Below are 22,298 nucleotides of genomic sequence, written 5' to 3'. Positions count from 1 at the left end.
CCCCGCTCACGCTCTGTCTCTCTCTCTCTCTCTCTCTCCCTCAAAAAAAAACCTAAAAAAAAAAAAAAAAAAAAAAAGAATGGCTAATGTCCAGTGCCCCCAGCTGCCCCAGTCCCCAAGACAACGGCTTTTGTCTGCTGAGTCGTACCGCGTGAAGAGCGGTCACGGTAGATTGATTCAATCTACCCAACTGATGAGTTTGGTAAACTGAGGCGCAGCTGAGAGTCTCTTATCCAAAGCCGATGTCAAGTCAGAGAAGTCATGTGCCCATCGCAGAGTTGCTTAACGGGGGTGATCCTGCCCCTCAGGACAAAGTCCGGGCGCCTCTGTGGTTGTCACGACCGGGGCTGTCCTGGCATCGAGGGGGCCGGGGACGCCGCCCACCCCCTACAGCACCCAGGACACCACCCACAGAATGACCCGCCCCAGTGTCTGCAGTGCCGAGGGGGGGGGGAGGCCCTGCTCTGGATCCATCCGTTTCCAGTGGGGGTGAAAACCAGTGCTTGGGGGGAGGGAGAAGGTAAACAATTCTGCTCTTCGCTCTTTTTTTTTCTAATTATAATTTTTCAAAAATGTTTATTTGTTTTTGAAGGAGAGAGAGACAGAGCGTGAGCTGGGGAGGGGCAGAGAGAGTGGGAGACACAGAATCCGAAGCAGGCTCCGGGCTCCGAGCCGTCGGCACAGAGCCCGACGTGGGGCTCGAACCCACGGACCGCGAGATCATGACCTGAGCCGAAGGCGGCCGCTTAACCGATGGAGCCCCCCAGGCGCCCCCCCCCCCCGTTTCCTTTTGAAAGGAACTGACTGCTGGGCACCTCCTGGGTGTCAGAAGCCTGGAAGACACAGTGTGACGAAAATGGGCAAAAAAGCCCTGCCCTCGTGGCACCCAGGTCCTAACGGGGGAGCGACGGGCAATGAACAAGCAAACAGATTCACCCAGGGGATAAACTCGGGGCGTGTCAAGTGCCAGGGAGGCCCCACGGGGCTCGGAGATGTGAGTGGCCGCCCCTGGAGGAGGAGGGGCATAGACTGGAGGTCCTGGGAGGGGTTGATGAGGGTTCTGGGTGAAATGGTACGGTCCAATTGTTAATGCTTAGTGACTCATTTCTTTGACTATATTGGGCTGCACGGTTCACCTCCACTGACTTATTTAATCTTCAAAACTCCCCCAGGAGGACAACATGGATGGGTCTAGAGAGCATAACGCTGAGCGAAATGTGTCAGTCGGAGAAAGACAAACGCCGTAGGATTTCATTCGTATGTGGAGCTGAGGAAACAAAATAAACAGAGCGCGGGGCGGGGGAGAGACAAGCAAGAAAACGCTCTTGACTACAGAGAACCCGCAGAGGGGAGGTGGGAGGGGGATGGGAGAAGGAGGTGGTGGGGATAAGAGCACACTCATCCGTGTGCTGGGGACACTAGGGACAGAATACGCCCTTGGCACCTGGCTCCCTGCTCTGCCCACGCCGACGAGCACCCCCTCGGGGAGCGGAGCCCCCAGACCCTATCGCGCAGGCTGGGGAGACCTCCGAGCACGCCCCGCTGGGGTCGCCGGGGGTAGGGGCCGCGGTGTCATGAGACGGGGTGCGTCGACGGGCGACACGGTCTGGCCCGACACCCTGAGGCCGTCCTGGATCCGGTCCGGCAATCCCCGGGGTTACCCAGAGACGGCAAGTAAGTGACGGTTTTATCTGCTCCTCGTAAAAACGCATAAACGGTGGCGGGGGGTGGGGGGCGCCTGGGTGAAAGCTGAAGCAGGACGGGCCCGCCGGTGACCCGTGCCCGTGGTTCGAGACCCGACCGAGCACGGGCCTCATGGTCAAGAAGAACGAGCATCTCTGGTCTCCGAGCAGCTGTGGGGCTTTCCGGGGCCTTTGAAACGCACCGGGGTCTTGAAGGAAGGGGGCGGGGTGTAGCGCCCCCCCCCCCCCGATCGTCGGACCTCGGGGGTCTCCTGGGAGCCAGAGCCGCACGGAGTCCCTGCCCTGCCTGGCACAGCCTGGCGTGTGACCTTGGACCAGTCCCGTGTCCTCCCTCTGAGCCTCGGTCTTCCCATCTGCGAAGCGAACCTTCTCCACCGCTGCCTTCCTTCACGGGGGTGAGGCTGGAGTCTGAGCTGCTTCGGAAGAGGGAGGGCCACTCGCTGATAAGGGGATAAATGCTGTGCTGGTGACGGCGTTTGTCCAAACTCAGAATCCAGATGACCTTCGTCCTTCCTCTGCCGGGGCTCCCACCTCCAGCGGCCCCCTGTGGCCCCGCCAGACCGCCCCATCCCTTCCCACCACCCCCCCATCCCCTCCTCCTCCTCTCCCCATCGTCCACTCTGCTCCAGCCACATGGGCCTCTGGCTGCTCTGCCAACGTGCCAGGCCCAATCCTGCCCCAGGACCTTTGCACAGGTGGTGTGGTACCCTCTGCCTGGATGTCCTTTCGGCATCTACATGGCTGACACTCTCCTGTCATTCCGGGCCTTTCCTCGAAGATCTCCTTCTCTGAGAGGCACACGAGGCTCTTTAGCACCACGCACAGAGCATAGGTAGCCACACTCACGCTAGTATAAGTGAGAGTCTGGCCACTGGCAACAGCTGAATCTCAAGGGACTCCCTGCTTCGGCCCGGACCGGTTCTCTCGACTTTCTCAGGCCCGTGGGGCGTTCGTGTGTAGCCGGGACGTCACCTCCTCCCGTATCCTTTTGCTCAAACAAGCACATGATCGTGGCGACAATAGAAATGTAAACTGGATGCCACTGACGAGCGTACAGAGTGTTCTTTCCTGTCCGTGGCCAGGAGCCCAAATTCGGTCCGTCCCAGCCCCCGAGAAAGGCGCCGCTGGGCCTCCGGTCCTGCCCTTCCCGCCCAGGAACACCCACCCCTTGGCACCAGACAACTCCCTTCATCCTCGTGGCTAAACCTGCGGCCGTCCCTAACTGGGAGAGCGACACGCCGAGGTGACACGCTCATCTCACAGGTGTTTAGTGACCACCTTCTACTTGCCAGGCACTGGGGAGACGGCAGGGTGCCAAGGGCGGAGAGACAGACAGGAAGCGAGCAGACAGAAGAGGCCCGGGATAACTCCACGTGGCTCTAAGTTCCAGCGAGGCCATTAAACTGGGTGAGGGGACAGAGGGCGGCTCTGGGGGTGACTTTCGACACAGACGCCCGGCGGGGGCCCCTCTGAGGAGGTGTCGTTGGCACTGAGGCCTCAGCAACGGGGAGGAGCTGGCCCCGGGGAGAGCCGGGCAAAGGCAAAGCATGTGCAAAAGCCCTGGGGCAGGAACAGACACAGGATGTTGGAGGACCCGACACGGTGAGCAAAGGGGAGCGAACAGGGCCACGCGGGCCACGTGGCTGCAGCGACAGGCTTGGGTTTTATTCTCGAGCGCCACGCGGAGGGACAGGCCCCCGGCTCTGCCAGACGGCACAGCACCTGTGGCTACGAGGCCGTGCCGAGGCGTCAGGAGCGCGAGACGGGCGGCCGCTTTGGAGGCCGGCGTGGCGCTTGCTCCCGCGGAAAGTTAGACACGGAATCCACGCGACCCAGCAATTCCACGCGCCCGGATGCACCCAATGAGGGGTGCAAGCGGGGCCCCCAAAGGATGCCCGCACCCCCGCGTGCACAGCCGCGAGGTTCCCGGCTGCCCCACGTGGGGACAGAGGGACGGGTGAACACGGTGCGTCCGGCCACACGCTGGAATGTGACCCAGCCTCAGGGAGGAAGGGCGTCCTCCCACCTGCCACCGCGTGGAGGGACCCGGAGGCCACCGTGCGCAGGGACAGGAGCCGGACACAGAAGGACACGTCCCGCGTGACCCCACGCACAGGGGTCCCCAGAGGAGTCCCGTCCACAGAGACAGAGAGCGGATGGTGGGAGCCAGGGGTGGGGCAGGGGGCGGGGAGTCCGTGCTTCATGGGGACAGGGTCTCAGTCTGGGGAGATGGAAGGTTCTGGAGACGGGTGGTGGGGGTGGACGCAGCACAGCGTGAATGTGCCTGAGGCCGCGGCGCTGTGCGCTTAGAAACGGTTACGCGGGTGAATTTTCTACTCCGTGTCCTTTAACCGCGATAAAACACACACACGCGAAAACAGCGTGGCTGCCGAGTGGCCTCTGGAACCTTGGGGGCCGGGAGACCGGGCAGGGGGTGCGGGCACTGGCCCAGGGTGGTGGCCCGCGGACGGGGACAGGGACGGGTCCTGACGAAGTCGGGCCCGCGCCTCTTCAATCGCTAGCCTTCTTTTCCGGCCTCAGCGGGCTTCCAAACGCAGCTGGCTCGGCCGGGCTGCCACGTCCGCCTCCGACGCCGGCCAGCTAGAGACAAACCCAAAGCCAGGCCCTGGAATTCCGAGCTCCCGGCTGTCACCAGCCATCTTTAAACATTAGCCAGCCGAGGCTCAGCTTCCCCCGTCCTGGAAGGCCGCGCGCGCGGCACACGCGACCCTGGCCTTTGTCCCTCCGCCCCGCCGCCCCCTCCCTCCCAGGCAAGCCCCAGCCATCTTCACCAGCCTAACCCTAACACCTCCTTCTCCGGAACACCCGCCCTTGGCCCCTTGGCCCCTTGGCCAAGCCCTAGCCCCCCCCCCCCCCCCCCCCCCCCCCGGGGGTCGATCGATACATGAAAATCCCAAGTCCTCCCCGCGGCCACCAGGCCCTGCCGAAACTGCCCCCCTGTCCCCTCCTCCCTCTCTCCCCCTGGTCCGCTCTGCTCCGGCCACACGTGCCTCCTCACTGTTCCTCCAATGTGCCGGGCCCCGCGATGCCCCGGGACCTTTGCACAAACCGTGCCCTCCGCCTGGACCGCCCTTCCTGTGAATGCCTGCCGGGCCCATCCCCTCACTCCGCTCATTTCAAATGTGCTTTACGTGTCCACAGCCCCTGGCACGGGATCTGGGCTCGATGTTGGGGGGAGTTGGGGAATTCGCTTCCGCCCGTCCCTCCCGAGAGGCGGGACGACGGAGTCTCACGTGCGTCCGGTTACGTGACAACCTGCTTCGTGTCCCTGAGCCTCCACCCCACCCCATGCCAGCGTCTGCGCACATCCAGGCACAAAGGGACACGGCGACTCGTTTATTCAACCCACGCGTTGAGCACCTCCTGGGTACGAGGCCCTGTTCTAGGTTCTGAACAAAACAGACCCGAAGTCCCATCCCTGAGGCTCACGGCCGCGGGTTGCGCCCCAGCCATTGTAAGGAAGGCCAGGGGTCGAGCCACGGTAGGAGGACTTCAGGCTACGCTCAACTTGAGCTTGGTGCTGGTGGTGTGGCAGGAGGACCAGAACTGAGACCGCCCTGAGCTGCAAGGAACCTCAGCACCAACCCTGGCTCTCCGGGGGGGGGGGGGGGGGCCGGAACACAGGCTGCCCAGCCCAGCAGCGGGGACCCCTGGCCTGCGGTCCGGCCCCCGCTGTGTGACCTCAGCGAAAGCGCTTTCCCTCTCTGAGCCTCCACGTCTCGGCACCGAGGCTCTAGCACGCCTCCTCTAGGCGCCGCCTGGACAAACCGGAGGGAAGAAAAAGCAAGACGCTGGACGTTCAAGGCGCGCACTCGCCGGCCTCTGGGGAACGTCTAGGAAATGCGGACGAGAAGCAGGGGACCCGAGAGGCGAGAGGGCCCGGCCCGGTGACCTCCTGGATGCCGGCCTCCTCCCTCGCCTTGTGCTTCCTGACCCGCGTGTTCCTGGAGTCTGGACCGCACTTTCCCTCTCCCTCTCCCCTGCCGCCCGGCCGCCTGGGCCCGAGCCAACCTGCCTCGGAGTCACTTTCAAAGAAAAGTTTCTGTTCGCTTCCCACCCGGCCCAGCGCCCCCGCCGCCTGGCCCGCTCCGTGGCCTGGCTCCGGCCCGGCCGGGCGCCCGTGGACACCTCAGGCCAGCGGGTCAGGGTGCCGGCCCTCCGATGCCCCGAGCCCAGGCCTCGGGCCGCACTCGGGGAGCCCGGGAGGCCCCACGGGGGCCCCCCGGCGTGGCCGTTTCGGGGTGTCTGGCCCCAGAGCCCCGCGGGGAGGTCCCCGCCGGCCACAGGGCCCACTCGGAGGCCTGCAGGCCGGGACTAGCCCCATCCCGGGATGCTTTGGCGCCCAGGCCGCCTTATGACATCATGGCTCTGGCGGCCATTTTCTCCAGTCTCCCTCCCCCGGCTTCCAGATGCTTCTGCCGGCCTTGGCGGCCATTTTGTCCGCGCAGGAGGCTGGGGCTGGCACCGGAGCGGAGCGCCGGCCCTCCCTGCCGGGTGGGGGTGGGGGTGGGGGCTCCCCTCGGGCCCCTCGTGGCCTCCGAGGGGTTAAGTGCGCGCCCCACGGGGCGCGGGGGGCAGGCAGGCGGCCCAGCACACGTGGCCGCCCCGCGGCCCTGCTCCCGCTCACGCACCCCACTCCGGGTGGCACCGGGGCCGCGAAAAACAGGTTAAAAATACCCACACGCGCAACCCCCCCCCCCCCACCGGTCCCCTCCAATGTCAAATGTGTCAGCGCCACCCGGGGAGGGGGGCAGCCTTAAAATAACTTGCTGTTTACATTTGGAGCAAATTCTTGGCTCCTCCGGCAGCCAAGCCCGGGCCTCCTCCCGCCTCCCTGGCAGGCCTGCTTCAGCGGCCGCCGAGCGGGGCGGGGAGCTCCAGGGCCACATGCGCGGCCCCGGGAGGGGACGGGCCAGCCCCACTTGTGGCCACACGGTGGACGGGGCCGGGCGGGAGCGCCAGAGAACGCCGGCTGCCAAAAATGGGCGCGGGCCGCGGCCCCTCCCGGCTCCCCCCCCCCCCCCATTTTTGGTGCTTCTTGGGGGGGGGGGGGGGGGGAGAACTTCCTGGCCAAGGGAGGCGGGCACGAAGGGAGGGCTCCAGAGCGGGGCAGAATCCTGCAGGAGCTGTGTGGCCTCAGGCCAGCCCTGCCCCTCTCCGGGCTTCCAGGGAAAGCAGTCCGGCCTCCCCGGAGTGGGGTCAGGAGGATGGGTCCCATCCCAGCCTTGGTGGGGTGGGTGGGGGGCGGGAAGGAAGGGGGACACGGAACGTCGCAGCCCCTCTCCCTGGCTCCCCTTCTGCAGAAAGTGGGTATTGAGGTGCAAACACCTCAGATCTGGGCACTCCCATTTCACAGAGGAGCAAACTGAGGGCCAGAGGCAGGAAGGGGCTTGGCCCAAGTCTCACGGCTGTTAAGTGCACGAGCGGCTCAGAGCCCAGTTACTCTGGTTCTGGAGCCCCGGCTTTAAACCCACCGCCTTGCGGTGGCCCGGCCAGTTAAGCGCCCAACTCTTTTTTTTTTTTTTTTTTTTAGCTCAGGTCACCATCTCACGATCCGTGGGTTCGAGCTCCGCGTCGGGCTCTGTGCCGACATCAGAGAGCTTGCTGGGATTCGCTCTCTCTGCCCCTCCCCCGCTTGTACTCGCTCACGCTCTCTCTCTCTCTCTCTCTGTCTCAAAATAAGTTAATTAAAAAAAAAAAAAAAGTAAACCCACTGCCTCAACTGCAGGAGGAGGTTGGAAACTCCAGGGCCCCAGCCTGAATTGAAGGGAGGGGTAGTGGGAGACGTTTCTGCTCCCCTGGCCCTCCTGAGGCCTCTCTTCCTGGAGCCTGGCACGCAGTCAGTACTCAATACACGCTCGCACATAGCTGGCGCTCAATAGATGCTTGCAGACGAGTGATGATCATTCAGCAGGGGCTGGCACACTGTAGGCACAAACGACTGGGATTATCCTGACAGGGCGTGGCATACAAAAGGTGCAAAATACATGCTTGTCAAAGGAGTCTGAGGACCGTCGGGAAAATTGGGGGATAGTCAGAGGAAAAGACCAGGTTGAGGGAGACACAGACTCTGATCAGTGGTGACACAAGGGATTTCCGGCAGCAGGCCCGAGGCAGGGTGTGGAATGTCACGCAAACATTGCCCGTGTCGGTCCCCCTGGTCCTTGGAGAAGGTCCCTCACCTGCTCCAGGGCCTCAACATCAGAGGGAGGGACCTGTGGCTGCAGAAGCCCAAGGAAGTAACTGGAATCTGTCCTAGGGGCCCAGGAAGGCTTCCTGGGGGAGGGGATATTGGAGCTGGCACCGAAGGGGCTTGTGGGGAGTGAGAACGGTGTATGAAGGTAATAAGAATCACAGCTTAATTCCTACCGATCCCAGCAGTGTGCCCATTTCACAGATCTGGAAACTGAGGTATAGTGAGTGGCTTGGAGCCAGGCCATCTGTTCCGGGGGCCCCGGAGCCACATGGTGAGATGCCCCTCCCCCCCCGCCTTGCCCCAGATTGGCTGTGACGCCAGGCTAGCCCCTTGTCCTCTCTGGGTCTGTTTCCCCAGCTGCCACGGTGGAATTTGGCCAGGCACCAGGGGGGTGCCATTTTACTGGAACAAAACAGGGCCTCGGAGAGGGCACAGTCAGTTAACTGCCCGGTGGCCCGTCTCAGTGAGTACTGCGGGTTTCCACTTGCACGCCTCCCGTGCCGGCGGGCTCTCTCCCTTCTTATGAGCCTCCTGCCTCACGACTGCTGACCCTCCAGGGCTCCCAGCTCCCCAGGGTAAAGGCCCAGTGGCCTCCAGGGCCCTGCAGGACCTGCCTCCGTCCCCTCTCTGCCCTCCCCTCCTCCCTCTCTCCCCTTCGTCCACTCAGCTCCACCCATACGGGCCCCCTTGCCGCTCCCTCAAACCGCCAGGCCCGGTGCTGCCCCAGGACCTTTGCACAGGCTGTTTCTCCCACCTGGAATGCTCTCCTCCCATTTGTTCACCCAGCTGGCAACTCTTCAACCTTCGGGTCCCAGCTGGAACGTCAGGCCCTCCGACAGACCCCACCGAATAGCCCGCTGTCTCTATCCCTTTGTCCTTATTTTTTTGACGGCTCTCATTGCCTACTGCTGTTTCCCACTTGTTCTTTGTCTGTTGCTCCCCCCGCCCGGGAAGCCCCCCCCCCCCCGAGCGCCGCGGTTTCGTCTGTCTCGTGTCCCGGCCGTGTCCCCAGGACCCAGAGCCCACAGTGAGCACTGAATCTATTTACTGACTACACAGGGACTGCGCTGGCTGAGTGCTGAGTGCGGACGTGTTCTGTGCTGCCCCGGACCCCTGGTGGGTCTTCACTCTTGTCTCCCTCGGCGGCCCCGCGAGGCAGGCAGATTTTACAGATGGGGAAACTGAGGCTCGGGGAGAGCAGGGAATAAGCAAGCGTCAGAAGCAGAGCAGGCCACGCCAGGCCTCTGGGCCCCCGCGGCCGGCCCACTGCCACCGGGAACAAACAGGGTGTCTGTCAACAACCCCAACAACCGTAACAGTAATGCCGACGGGCCGGCAATGACTAGCACAGCATCACCCCGTCCGTAAGGGTGCCCCCGTGCGGGTTGGCGCGGGGCCCCGGAGGGGAGACTCAGGGGACACCGGCCCCTTTAAGATCTTCCCCCTCCCCAGCTGGGCGCCAGGCCCGGCCTCCCCTTATGTAAGCAGGCCAGCTGCCCTTGCATAACCTGGTTACATAAGGAAGCAGGGAACAGGCTTGTCCATCCGGCAGCAACCTGTCCCGGGCCGTCTGTGGGGCCGGCCTGGGGCACAGGAACGCCGAGGCCACCCAGAGTGGCCGCCGGGTGAAGGCCCGTGCAGGGGCCTCTGGGTCGGCTCCTGTCTGGGGGGGGGGGGGGTGGCACCCGGGGGCGGCCGGCGGCTCAGCCACAGCATCCGGGGCCCGAAAAAGTGGGAAAAGCAAAAGGCTTCCGGTCTGCGAGTGGATGGGGGTGTTCCCATTACTGTGACGGAGAGACTGAGCCCCCGAGAGGCCCGAGGGAGCTGCCTAAAGCTTCACAGCCCCAGGCAGAGGGCGGAGGCGACAGGCCTCTGGTGACAGCTGGGGTCCGGCCTCAGCCAGAGCCCGAACCTCCCAACTCCTCTGTACGATGGGGCTGCAAACGCGACCTTTCTGCACAGGGCCTGGTGTGCAGCTGGCACTCCATACATGCAGCCTTGAATTCAGCACCGGGCCCGCTCTGAAAGGCTTTTAATTCTGTGGACGGGCCTGCCGCTGTGGCCCCGTCCTGCAGTGAAGCCACAGGCAGGCCCGAGGGAGTGGCCGTGCCGGCCCGCGGGGGAATGTGCGAGGCTCGGGTGCTGTGTGGTGGCCCCACTGTGTGCCAAACCCTGGCCCGGGTTCTGTTCCGTCTGCCCAGCAGGCCCCAGGGCGGACGCAAGGAGCCCCAGGAACAGGTGGGGAAACTGAGGTGCGGAGAGGAGGGATGTGCCCAAGGTCAAACCCAAGCCCTACCGTGCGCCCCCGTCTCCTTCGCCAGGCAGGCCTCCCCAGCCCCAGGCCCTCCGTCTGACTACGTGGGCTTGGGGGTGTCTGGGTGTGGCAGTCCCCCCACAGCCTCCCCACCTCCCCCCACCCCCGCAGGCTCAGTTCCTTGGGAGGGGTGTGGCTTGCGGGTGGAGGCGGCCCCTCTCTTTTCTCCTTCCTCTTCTCCCTGGGCACTGGCCCTTTAAGGCAGCAGGCTGCCAGGGCCTGTCCCGGGGTTACCCCAAGGGGCGGGTGTGGTCAGGAACAAGGGGCCCATTCAGCTGCTGCTGCCACCTCCGGGCAGCCCACAGGCTGGCCTGGGTGGGAGGCAGGGAGGAGACTGGCAAAGGCAGGGACTAGGCGTGGGCAGAGTAAGAGACAGGCACTAGGAGAGAGACAGAGAAATAGAGACAGAGAGACACAGAGATACCTGGCCTCTTGGCTGCACCTCCTCCCTGGTTCTCCTGGATCGGGCCTTTGAGGCTGACCCAATCCCCAGCCAGGAGGCAGCCCCCAAAGGTGCTCCTTGATCCAGCTGAACCTGGCGTCCACTCACTAGCACCCAAATCCTGTAATCCCAAAGGGCGGATCCCGGGACATTCTGGGGAGGTCCCTGACACACCTCAGATGGCCCCTTCCCAGGGGACCGTGGTGGGCCCTCAGATCTTCCAGGCCTGAGTTCGAGTCCTGATGCTAGCTCTTGGCTATGTGACCTCAGGCCAGTGGCTTTAACCTCTCTGGGCCTCAATTTCCCTAACTGCTAAATGCAGCTCACGACAGTCGCTACCTCGGTGGGGTTAGCATGAAGTGAAATGGGGCGGACAGACCCTCACATCCGCCGGGAGTCTAAGAGCCCCCAGGCCGGCCGCAAGTGCCCCAGACGTGCAACCCTGCCTCCCATCCGAAGTCACGGCCTCCAATTACAGCCGCTGCCTTCACCCGAGGCCCTACTAAGCACCTGCCGGCTGTGGGTAGGAGCTGTCCTGGTGCCCCGCCCCCCCCCGGCCCGCAACGGCCTCTGGAAACACATCCAGGGTTCCATGTCCCCGCGACTGACATCTATCTACCGCGGATCAAACGAAGTCTTGATTCTTATTTCCGGGGCTACCTGGTTTCAGGTTCTCACCCCCACGAAACGGGGCCTCCAAGAAGGCAGCCGCTGCCTCAGCCAGTCCCGGGCGGAGAGCCTCAAAGAAACCAAAATCTGCCCCCTGCCCTCTGTAAGCATCGTTTCTGAAACATTCCGTTCCGTCACCTGGTCTCAGGACAGACAGACGTACTCGACTGACCTGAGCTTTCTGCATCTCCGACGAAGAGAATCCTAGAGCCTACCCCTGGGAGTTCTAGGACCCAGCTCAAGAAAACTCCAGAGCCCGTCCTCGGGCATGAAAACACCCCGTGTGAGGAATTCCGGAACCTGCCACCAACGGTCAAGAATATACTTCAAGGGTTTCTTGGATGTCGATGAAATCGACGCTGGGAGAAGCACTGACAGATTTCACGGGTTTGGAATTCTCATGTGCTTGAGAACCCTGGTTGAGATCACGTGAGATCTGTTCCCAGATGCTTGAAAACATCTCCCCTCGAAGACACCAGAACCCGCCCCGGGGGTCCTAGAACTCAAGTCGTACAATTCCGGAGCTTGTCCCTCCGGAAGCAAAAACCCATCGTCAAACACTTGGGATCTTGCTTCCAGATACTCAGAAACCCGCCCCTGGATGGTCTGGAATACGCGTGAGGAATTCTAGATCAAGGGATCGGCTTGAGGGTTTCCAGGAAAGTTTCCTGGACTGTTAAATAACAACCTCGATGAATGTTGGGGGGGGGGGGGCGGGGTGGCTCAGTCGGTGAAGCATCAGAATCCTGATTTCGGCTCAGGTCACGCTCTCAGGGCGGTGGGTCCAAGCCTCACGTCGGGCTCTAACGCTGTCAGCGTGGAGTCTGCCTGGGATTCTCTCTGTCTCTCTGTCTCTCAGTCTCTCTCCGCTCCAAAGAAATAAATAAACTTAAAAACATTCAGCCAACTTGGGGCGCACTTGAGATCTGCGTTAAGAGTCTCTAGAATTCAGATGCTCTTAGAGCCGAGTTGCCCGCCTGGTCCACGTGTGGCTCTGAGCGGCTGAAACGTGGCTGGTCAGAATCAGGGTGTGAATTTCAAAGACCGAGAAGAAACAGAGGAATGTAAACCATCTCAATACCTTGTCCGCCCTGATTCTGTGTCAAAATGACAATATTTTGGTTGTCCCGGGTGAAACAGAATATATTGTTAAAACCCACGTCCCCTGTACGTTTAGACTTTTCCGTGCGGAGACCGGAGAAAAAAGTTACATTATCTACGCGGCTCACACCGTATTCTACTGGACGGTGCTGTTCTGAAACCGGCCTCGGAGAACTGGAGAATTGCCCGGGGGCGGGGGGGGGGGCGCCCGCCTGGGTGGCTCAGCCCATCGAGGGTCCGGCTTCTGCTCAGGTCGAGATCTCACAGTTCGTGAGTTCGAGCCCTGCGCGACGGGCTCTGTGCTGACGGCTCAGGGCCTGGAGCCTGTTTCGGATTCTGTGCCTCCCTCTCTCTCTGCTCCTCCTCCGCTCATGCTCTGTCTTTCTTTCTCTCTCTCTCAAAAATAAATAAACATTCGAAAAAATTAAAAAAACAAACTGCCTACACAGTAAAGACCCCTCTGAAGATTCTAGAACTCAGGCCTTGGGAATTCCTGGAACCCCCCTCGTCCCTGCCTTGACCTGTCTTCCCTTGGGGCACAGGATGGGACCGAACAGACCGGAGGAAGGGCCCCTACTGGCTGGGCAGCCATGGGCAGCGTCCCACCTCTCTCTGGGCCTCAGTTTCCCCATCTGGACAAGACGTGCAGTGTCCCCGTGTGCCCCCTCCCTCATGCTTCACCAGCTCTGGCCATCTGTGACTTCCTGCCCACACCCAGCTGGAGGAAGAGGGGCTGGCCTGGCAGCTGGCTGGCGGGGGGCGGGGGAGGGGATGCCAGAGATGTCCCTAGCTGCCCTCAGCCTCCCCTCGGCTCGCTGGGCAGAGGGCCAAGGCGGCAACTGCAGCCGCCATGCTGGGGTGGCCACCACAGGTGCACCGCAATGTCTCCCGCTCCCGCTGACACCGTGGGGACAGGGCACTCGGTGGGCGGCCCCCCGGGAGCCTCCTCACCCCTGCCTCGGTGGGGGTGGACCGCTGGGGGGCGGGCAACAGGGGCGCGAAAGGTCCATCCGCAAGGGGAGCGCCTCCCCGCCAACGGGGTCCCCCTCCTGAGCGCCCGCCGCGTGCTACGAGGTTTCTTTGTCACAGATTGGACACTCCCTGAGCTCCCTCCGCGGAAGAAACCCGGGCGTAAAGCTGGGCACTAACTTGCCCGGCCGTCGGAGGGCAGAGCTGGGGCCAGGACCACAAGCACGGGGATGCTGATAATCCCTATTTTACGGTACCATGGTCATTTTTATGAAGCTGATGCATATAGAACGCACTTCTGCTTATTATTATTATTATTATTACTATTATTATTATTAACAACAACAGCGAGTCTTTCAATTGGGGTAAAATACACACAACACGAAATTCACCATCTGAACCCTTTCCAAGCACACACAGCTCAGCGGCCTCAGGCACACGCATGCGGTCGTGCAGCCGCCCCCGCCATCCGTCTCCAGAACTTTCCATCTCCCCAGACCCGAGACCCTGCCCCCAGGAAGCACGGACTCCCCTCCCCCTGCCCCACCCCCGGCTCCCACCATCTGCTCTCTGTCTCTGTGGACGGGACTCCTCTGGGGGCCCCCTGTGCGTGGGGTCACGCAGGACATGTCTGTGTCTGGCTTCTGTCACCGCACACGGTGGCCTCCGGGTCCCTCCACGCGGTGGCAGGAGGGAGGACGTCCTTTTTTTTTAAGTTTATTTATTTATTTTGGTGGGGGGTGGGGGGGGGGAGAGCGCACGGGCAAGTGGGGAAGGGGCAAGAGACAGAGGGAGAGACAGAGAATCCCCAGCAGGGTCCACACCGCCAGCACAGAGCCCGACGAGGGGCTCGAACTCATGAACCGCGAGCTCATGACCTCAGCCCAAGGTGGATGCTTAATGGACCGAGCCACCCAGGCGCTCCTGGATGTCCTCACTTTTTCGGGGCGACAGATCGTTTTTGGGTGCTTCCCGTGGGCCCCGCGTTCCGGCCCTCGGCAGGCGCTCCGTGACTTTGAGCCTACGGGGCCCAGCAAGGTGGGCACCGTTCTTATCACGCCCAGTTGAGAGGGAAGGAAACCGAGGCCCGCGGCCGTGATGTCAACTTTTCCTGAAGGCCACGACGGGCACGAGCCAGGTGATTTGAACCTGGGTCACCCGGCTACAGAGTGAGTCCCAACTCTCCCCTTGGGCTCCCGGCCTGCTGTGTGAGCGGAACCCTCACCTGCTGGTATCTCTTTGCTGCTGACCAGGAGCGTGGAGGCCTGCCACAGCTATAAATACGCCGTCAGCTGGCGTCTGGGCCTCCCACCCCTGCGGCCACCTTCCCTGCACAGGCAGACGGCCGGTCCACCTGGCCGCCCAGCCCTGGGGGAATCCGGGCTGCCCGGAGCCCCTCACCCCTGCACCACCCAGACACCTGGAGGGGGCAACGCTGCCAGCGGAGAGCCCGTCCTGGCTCGCGGGGCGGGCGGAACGAGGCCCGGGGTCTCAGAGCGGGCCGGGGGTCTCTCCCACTGTCCCCTGGGGCTGGAGAGAGGGTTCAGGAAAGGACCGAGCGATTATCTGGTGCCTCCCATCTGCTTCCGGGGGATCGCTGACGCTGGTCCCCAAAGCGGCCGACACCATTTTTAGGCTTCCCATTTACCGATGGAAAAACCAAGGCTCGAGAGGAGAATGCACTTCGCGCGGCCTGAAGCAAGCCCGGGCGCCAACTGTGAACGTCACGCGGACAAATGCGTGCCCTCACGCACCCTCCTGCCCGCCTTTCGTCTCCCAAGGGCCCCGTGCTGGGCCGAGGTTGACGGGGCGGAGGAGGCAGGGGGGGAGCCTCAGTCATGGCCTGGCCTGCTCCTCTCTGTATCCCACAAGGCCCCACCTTCCTGCCTTCAGTCCCCCACAAGCCCCGACCAGAGAGGGCTAGGTCACACAGCGCACCAGGGGCAGGCCCGCGGCTGCCCTGGGCCCCCTTGCTCCAGACCGTCTGAACCCAGGGTGCCCGTTGACCCTGGCCCCAGGCTTGGTCCCGGTAGGCCCTCCGGTGCGGTTCACTCCTGGTCGTTCATTTATCCACCGTGCATTCAAGCTCCCCCTCTTTCTATCGTCTGCACAACGGGGAGGGTGTGGGTACCACCCGCCAACCTCCAAAGCGGCTTGCGGGCTTTTTTCCTTTAGGGGTTTCAGGCACTCAGGATCCTGTAGGTTCTAACTCGGCTCTGCCTCTTAGGAGCTGTGTGACCTCGGGTGAGTGGCTGACGGTCTCTGGGCCTACCAGAAGGTAACCGCCCCCCCCCCCCCCCCCCCCCCCCCGGGGAGGGCGGTGGCGAGAATGGGGGGGGGGGGGAAAACGTGGGATGAGCTGAGACCCAGCCCGCAGCGGGCACTCCGAATGTGCTCGCGCTGCTTTACCTCTGTGGTTATCACGGCTCCCCACTTCCCTCCGGGCGGGGCTGGGGACCCCCTCGATTCTCCTGCCGCTCCCTGGGCCGCCCCGGGGCGCCCCTCCAGCAGCTGCACAGCTCCCCGAGCCGGCCCCTGCCCACGGCGCCATCCCGGGAGGTTGGCACCACACAAGGCGGGAACGAGGAGCCGGGCCCGCGTCAGCAGATGGGCACCATCTGGGCTGGCCGCTCGGGGCGGGCTGGTAGCTGCCGGAGCGGGCGGGCCTGGCAACCCCTCCCCCGCCCGGCCCTGGCACGGGGCCCGCCCGCGCCTCAGGTTTCTCAGGCCGCCAGAGGGGGCGGGGAGGCCTGGCTGGGCTTCAGGGCTGGGCAGGCGGCTTCCCTCTCTGGGCCTCGGTTCCTCCAGGCTCCCTCCCAAATGCAAGGCAGGTGGAGGAGTGCCGGGCTCCCCCCCCCCCCCCCCTCCTTCCTGGCCTCCCCCCCACCCTCCCCACGAAGCCGCCACGCAGCAGGCCTCGCCTCCGCCTCTGCCTCCGCCAGTCTCCTCCCCTCCCAGGCCTTCCCGCGCTCCGCTCCTCACGCTTCGGGCCACGCTGGCCTCTGGGCCTTTGCACCGGCTGTGCCCCCGTGCCCGGTGCACTCCCACAGATGCCTCTGTGGCTCCCTTGCTTCCTTCAGGCCTCGATCTCAAAAGCCACCTCTTTGGGGCCGCCCTCCCTCCTCGGCCTGCAGTGCCCCCCTCCCCACCCGTCTCCACACCCTGCCCTGCTTTGTTTTTATTCACTGAACCGTGAACTGCCAGCTTCCGGGTCCCCTGCCCAGTGTACCCATTCAGCGGGCAGCCCCCCGGGTCCTCAGGTGAAGCTCACATCGCCCGCTCATCATGGTCCCCCAGCTGCTCCCAGGGCACATACTGAGCCCAGCCCCTGGACTCAGGGCCCTGTGGCCCCAGGGCCCCGTGGCCCCAGATGGACACTGGGGCAGCCAGATTTCACCCCAGGAGGTGCCCTGGGCTCTGACCGGCCTGGGAGCCCCAGTGGTGAAAGGGCCTTCTCAGAGCTTACCCCCACCCCTTCGTCCCCCATAATAAAGGTGGGAGCACTCCTGTGAGTCCACCTGACCCCCCAGGAGAGACGCGGAAGCTGGTGGGGGGGCTGCGCCTGTCCCAGGATAGGGGTACTGAGTGCCAGGCCTCTGTGCCCGTCTGTCTGTCTGGACCTCCAACTGTCTCTGCGTGTGTCTCTCGGTCTTTCTGTCTGTTCCGAGGTGCCCCATCCCCCCCTGCATGCACGCTGCCCGCGGGCCCGGTTGAAGGGGCTGCTGTGCTGCGGCCCAGGCCACAACACTTTCCAGCCCTGAGACCCCAAGGTGGAAGGAGGAGGGCGGCCGGTGGCCATCTGCCTCCGCCGTCAGACCGACAACCTGCGGGACCAAGAACAGAGATTTCGCTGGGGCCCGGGAGGAGCACGGGGGGCCTGGAGGTGGGAGCCCAGAACACAGGCCCAGCCCGGGGGTGCCAACACGCCGACCGGATGCCCAAGTTGCGCACTGCAGTTTCCTTTATCTCCTCCACCACCCAGGGGGAAGGGCCGGGCTGTGTTCAAAGAAGCTGCCCACGTCCAAATCCCACCTCTGCCCTTTCTCGGCCACGTGACCTTGGGCCGGCAGGTCCCTTTTTGGGGGCCTCTGTTTCCTCATCCTCGACGCGAGAACCACAGTGATCCCTGCCTTGGAGGGCTGCTGAGGGAACGGGAAAGAATCGCTAAGCGCTCAGAAACGATGCCCGGCAGAGAGAGAGAGAGTGGAGTTCGGAGTTGGGGTTTTGAAGCATACGCAGGAGTTTTCCGTACGCGAAAGACCTCCGGGCAGAGGGAGCATCAGGGGCAAAGGGGCAGAGTTGGCCAATCGGAACCACGATGAGGATAGTGGCGGGGGTCACAGGAGTGGCCCATGGAGCCCTGGCCCCCGGGGGCCTGGCACCTCTTCCCGCCCCGCGGGGGGCCGTCTCTGGGCACTTACCATGCGGGCCCAGCGTTCCTACCAGTCAACTATTTTCAAGCTTCCCATTTTAAAGACGAGGAAAGAAGGCACAGAGAGGTTAAGCGACTTGTCTCGGATCACCCAGCCCGCAAGCCGCTGAGCTGAGGCCGGGTCAGCCGGGACCAGGGAGAGCTGGGGTTCCCACGGGGATGACGGGAGCCTTGACCTTCCCCAGCCCTCGAGCGAAGAGGCAGACGGGGCTGGCCGGCAAAGGCATGGCCGCCGGACACGAGGGTGTCTGGGGAAGCCTGGAGGCCCGGCCTGCCTGCCTGCCGAGCCGAGCGGGGGAGGGGGCCGGCTGGAGATTGTGCTGACTCCGGCAAAAAACTCGCTTCAAAATTTTATCAGCTCAGCGCGGAGGAGGTGGGGGCAGGGCCAGGCTGCAGGATGGATGTGGGTGGTGTGTGGTGGGAGAGGCCTGGACCCGCGTGGTAATGAGCTCAGCAGCCCCCAAGGCCACCCCTGCCCCCCGGGCCCCGGGACACACAGGCGCCTCGTCCGCCCCTCTGCCTCCGCGACCCCGAAGGCGGCTTCGCTCCCGGCCTCAGTGGGTTTGCTGCTCGTCCGAGGGGGCAGGGCAGGGGGGCGGAGGGGGTCAAGGTCGGGGAACCCAGGTCGAGACTGGGAGGCTGCCCGCCTCTCCCGCCCCCACACACCCCCCGGAGACCTCCAGGGGTCGGCGTGGTTGTACCCCCCTCCCGCGTGCAGAGGAAACACACAGAACCGCGATGTGTGCAAGGTCACGGCTTGAACAGGGCAGGGCTCTGCGTGGAACCTGGGTGGCCGGGCGCCCGGTCTGCCCCCACCAGACCCCCACGCCGGGCCGCCCCCCCCCCCCCCCGCCTTCCTTCTGTTTCTGGTCGTGCCACGGAGCGTGCTCCCGGGCGAGGGGGGGTCTGCCGTGGCTGGGCGTGCAACCTGAGCGTACCCACCGGACCCACTCAGGCGGCCCCCAGGTGCGTGCCCACGTGAGCACCAGGCTCAGCCCCGGGGGGCGGGGGGGGCGAGGCATGGGGGGGGGGGCATGTGGCATGTGACCGCTGGGTCCTACGGGCACGCTGGACTCCATCCACATGAACACATTCCCAGCTGACACCTGCCACGTGGCAGGCCAGTGTTCACAACCTACATGCGTGACCTGGCGAGTCCCCCGTGGCCTAATCGAGCTAAAGACTCATAACCTCCATGTGACAGACAGGGGAAACTGAGGCCCAGGTTGGACCCACAGCCAGGAAGCAGCAGGGCGACAGAGCCCACGGCCCTGCCAGCCAGGCCCTGCCCTTGGCCACCAGCCCTGCCGGCATCCAGAGGCCGGCCCGCACATCTGGCCTCCGCATCTCTGCCCGGGCCGCTGACCCTCTGGGACGCCCCCACACTCGGCTCTGTCCAGCCATCCCGCAGAGCTCAGCTCAGCCACTCCACTTTGTCCAGGAAGCTGCCGTGGGTCTCCTCGCTCTCACAAACCCTGCTGTCTCCAGGAGGGGCATCCGGCCCCAGAGCCAGCAGACGCCCGGCTAGAAGGGCCGGAGCTGGGGACACAGGGGACCAGAGGACCAGAGAGGGTGGCCACCCAGCCCAAGTCGCACAGCACCCAGTCTCCCACGCGGCACAAAGGCGGGACCTGTCAGGCCTCTGCGGAAGGCCCGAGGGTGGACCAACCTGGATCCACAGCGGGCGACCAGAGCCCTGTCTCCGCTTTCCCCAGAGGGATAAGGTTGTTTCTCTGCCACCGGTCACTCTCCGGTCCTCACCCCTATTCCCAGCAAGGCCTTCTGCTGCCCCTCGGGCCTTCCGGGACAGGATCTCGTCTCCCGCCATCTCAAGAGCTCGCCTCTCACCTCTAAACCCCCCAGGACACACTGCCTCCTCCCTCAGACCGTCCTTGAACCCTGTCTTGTCCCTTCACACCTGTGCCTGCCCGCTGCCCTAGCGCGGGCCCACCTACCCCCTCGGACCTTCCCGTTGCCTCTGCCTCCCGTCTGGGGGGGCGCACCTGAGCCGCCTCCCCGCTTTAGCCGCGCGCGCGCGCGCACACACACCGCCCCCTGGAGACCCCGGGCGCGCACGCACGCACGCACGCAGCTCGCGCCCGCCCGCCTCACCTCGCTCGCGCACGAAGTAGGCCAGGTAGAGGTCGAGCTCCTTGACCGCCACGCCGATGTGATGCGGCTGCACGCAGAGCACCGGGTGGCCGCACTGCGCCGCCTTGACCAGCCGCTCGCCGTCGGTGCTCTCCAGCGGGATGCCCTTGAAGAGGATGACCATGACCAGGTCCAGCCGCCACACCTTGTCGGCCTGGCGCAGGCAGTCGATGCGGCGCATCTTGCCCTTCTGGTCGGGGTTGGAGAGCACGCAGCCCGGCGCCTTCTTGCCGGTGATGGCCAGCACGAAGTCCTCGCGGCACTCGGGCCGGATGTCTTTGCGCAGCTTGGCCAGCAGCCGGGACGCCCACTTCTGCTTCACCTCGGCCTTCTCGCCCAGCAGCTCGTCCTTCACCGCGCGCTCCTCGTCCTTCGACATCCGCTTCTCGTGCTTCTTGAAATACTTGCGCTTCCGCGCCTGCAGGTTGAACCAGGTGTAGGCGAAGGCGCGGACGTGAGGCAGCAGCGCCTCGATGAACGGGTGGAACTCATCCTGCAGGCACGAGAGGCCAGAGGTCAGGAGGCGCCGGGGACCGGGGGCCCACCGCCCAGCCCAGGGGACTGAGGTCTAGGGGCCCCAGGAAGACCCAGGCGCGTGTGGGCAGGGAGCTACCGCGGACCTGGTAACCTCCTGGGGGAAAGTGAAAGCTGGGGGGGGGGGGGGGGGGAGAGAGGACCCGGCGGAAGTGCAAGGGGGACTGGCGTGAACCGGCCCCATTGCCCGAATGGGGAAACTGAGGCTTGGACTATGTGGGAGGCGCAGGGCAAGGCGGGAGTTCATGGAGGGCCGTCTTGAACCCTGGAGGGCCCCCAGAGGCGGATGGGGGCGAACCCATTGTACAGATGGGGAACACTGAGGTCAGGAGAATAAGGATGTTACGGAGCTCTTCTCTGTCCACCAGAAAGGGGGTCGGCAAACCCCAGTCTGGAAGCGCTTTAAAGGACAAGGTGGCGAGCGTTCCGTTCTGTTGCACCTGCTCGACTCTGCACCTAGCGCCAGATCAGCCGTAGATGCGACGCGTAAATGACGGCCGTGGCCACGTTCTGATGACACTGTGTTTAGGAAGAGAGGTGGCGGGCATTGGGCCCCAGGACCTGGGGTTTGCAAGCCCCGGAACCAGAGCGTGCGCTCCCGTGTCTAGACCGGGGCCAAGCATACGCCAGGCATACAGTGAGCACTCAATGATTGCAGGAGAGGCCAGGCTCTGAGAATGTCATTTGGTGCTGGTTTCTCAGATCTACCATCAGCAAAGAAAGCTGACACCGGGGCGGGCAGGTCTGAGGGCAGCCTCCACTGGCCCCTGGTGCAGATTTAAGAAATGAGGACTAGGGGTCGTTCCTATAGACCGGCGGTACAGACAAGGCCGGCCGAGGTCTACGGGCCAAGACTAGGGCAACCGAGACGTCAGGGGCCGAGGGAAGGGGGAGGGGCTCCTGTATAGACCCCCCTGGAGGGGTAGGGAAAGCGGAGGCCCAAGAAGGCATGAGATCAGAACACAAGAGACAAGGGGAGCCCGTCCAAGGAGGTCCAGAGCTGGAGAGAGGAGCCCCTGGAGGCCGGTAAGACCCATTCCACAGACGGAAAAGCTGACGCCTGGGGAGGCTCTAAGTCCTGGCCAGACCTGGGACTTCAACACCCAACCCCCCCCCCCCCCCCCCCCCCCCGCCAAGTCATGCCTAACTGGTGTTGCCGGGAGGCCCCAACACCCACTTTACAGACGGGAAGACTGAGGCCCTAAGAGGGGACCTAGTCACGAGGGGCGTGGAACCTACACCCATCTGACTTCCCCGTGCCAACAGCAGCGGCCCTCGCTGGGTCCCCCGGAGCGCAACCGGGGGCCGTGGGAGGCCCGGTCCCCTCCCCTGGGGGTAGGGGGGCTGCCTCTCTCCATGTTTCATCAAGGGAAACTGAGTCTGCAGAACCTCCCAGACCTGGGGTCTCGGCCTCCAGGAGAAAGGAAGACAAAGGGCAGAAAACCTTGGGCCGCGTGTCTCCACTCTCGCCTGGGCCCGCCAGCTCCCGTGACATCGTTACAAGTCTTCTGGTGGCTTACAGTCTTCCAGGGCTCAGGGAAAGGCCCAAGGACCCCACAGTAACCCCCACCCCGGTGCACCCTCCCTGCTCTGGGCACCTCTGGCCGTGGGGTGCCGGCGGGGGGTTGGGGAAGGGAAACACCTCAGATTTCGCCTATTACCCAGGCTCTGAAAATAGCCTCCCGCCCTCGCCAGGGTGGGGCGGGCCGGGGCTCGGCTTGTGCCAACCCCAGCTCCCCACTCCGATGTCCCCCAAAGCGTGAGTC

General features: G+C 64.0%; 1 protein-coding gene across 1 annotated transcript in view; it reads right to left on the bottom strand.

The window, feature by feature from the left end:
* NFIC (nuclear factor I C) overlaps positions 1-22,027 on the bottom strand; it is a 46,570-nt gene extending 24,543 nt beyond the window's left edge. The window contains exons 1-3 of the mRNA XM_040461714.1: positions 21,931-22,027; positions 20,612-20,646; positions 19,960-20,566 (exon numbers count right to left, since the gene is read on the bottom strand). Of these exons, the coding sequence (XP_040317648.1) occupies positions 19,960-20,566; positions 20,612-20,646; positions 21,931-22,027 (739 nt within the window). The remainder of the gene's footprint in view (positions 1-19,959; positions 20,567-20,611; positions 20,647-21,930) is intronic.
* Positions 22,028-22,298: the final 271 nt, after the last annotated feature.

The sequence above is a fragment of the Herpailurus yagouaroundi genome, unplaced genomic scaffold (assembly GCF_014898765.1).
Source record: "Herpailurus yagouaroundi ecotype Mexico unplaced genomic scaffold, PumYag 295, whole genome shotgun sequence".
In the NCBI taxonomy this organism is placed as follows: Eukaryota; Metazoa; Chordata; class Mammalia; order Carnivora; family Felidae; genus Herpailurus; species Herpailurus yagouaroundi.
This window is presented reverse-complemented; position numbering and strand designations above follow the sequence as displayed.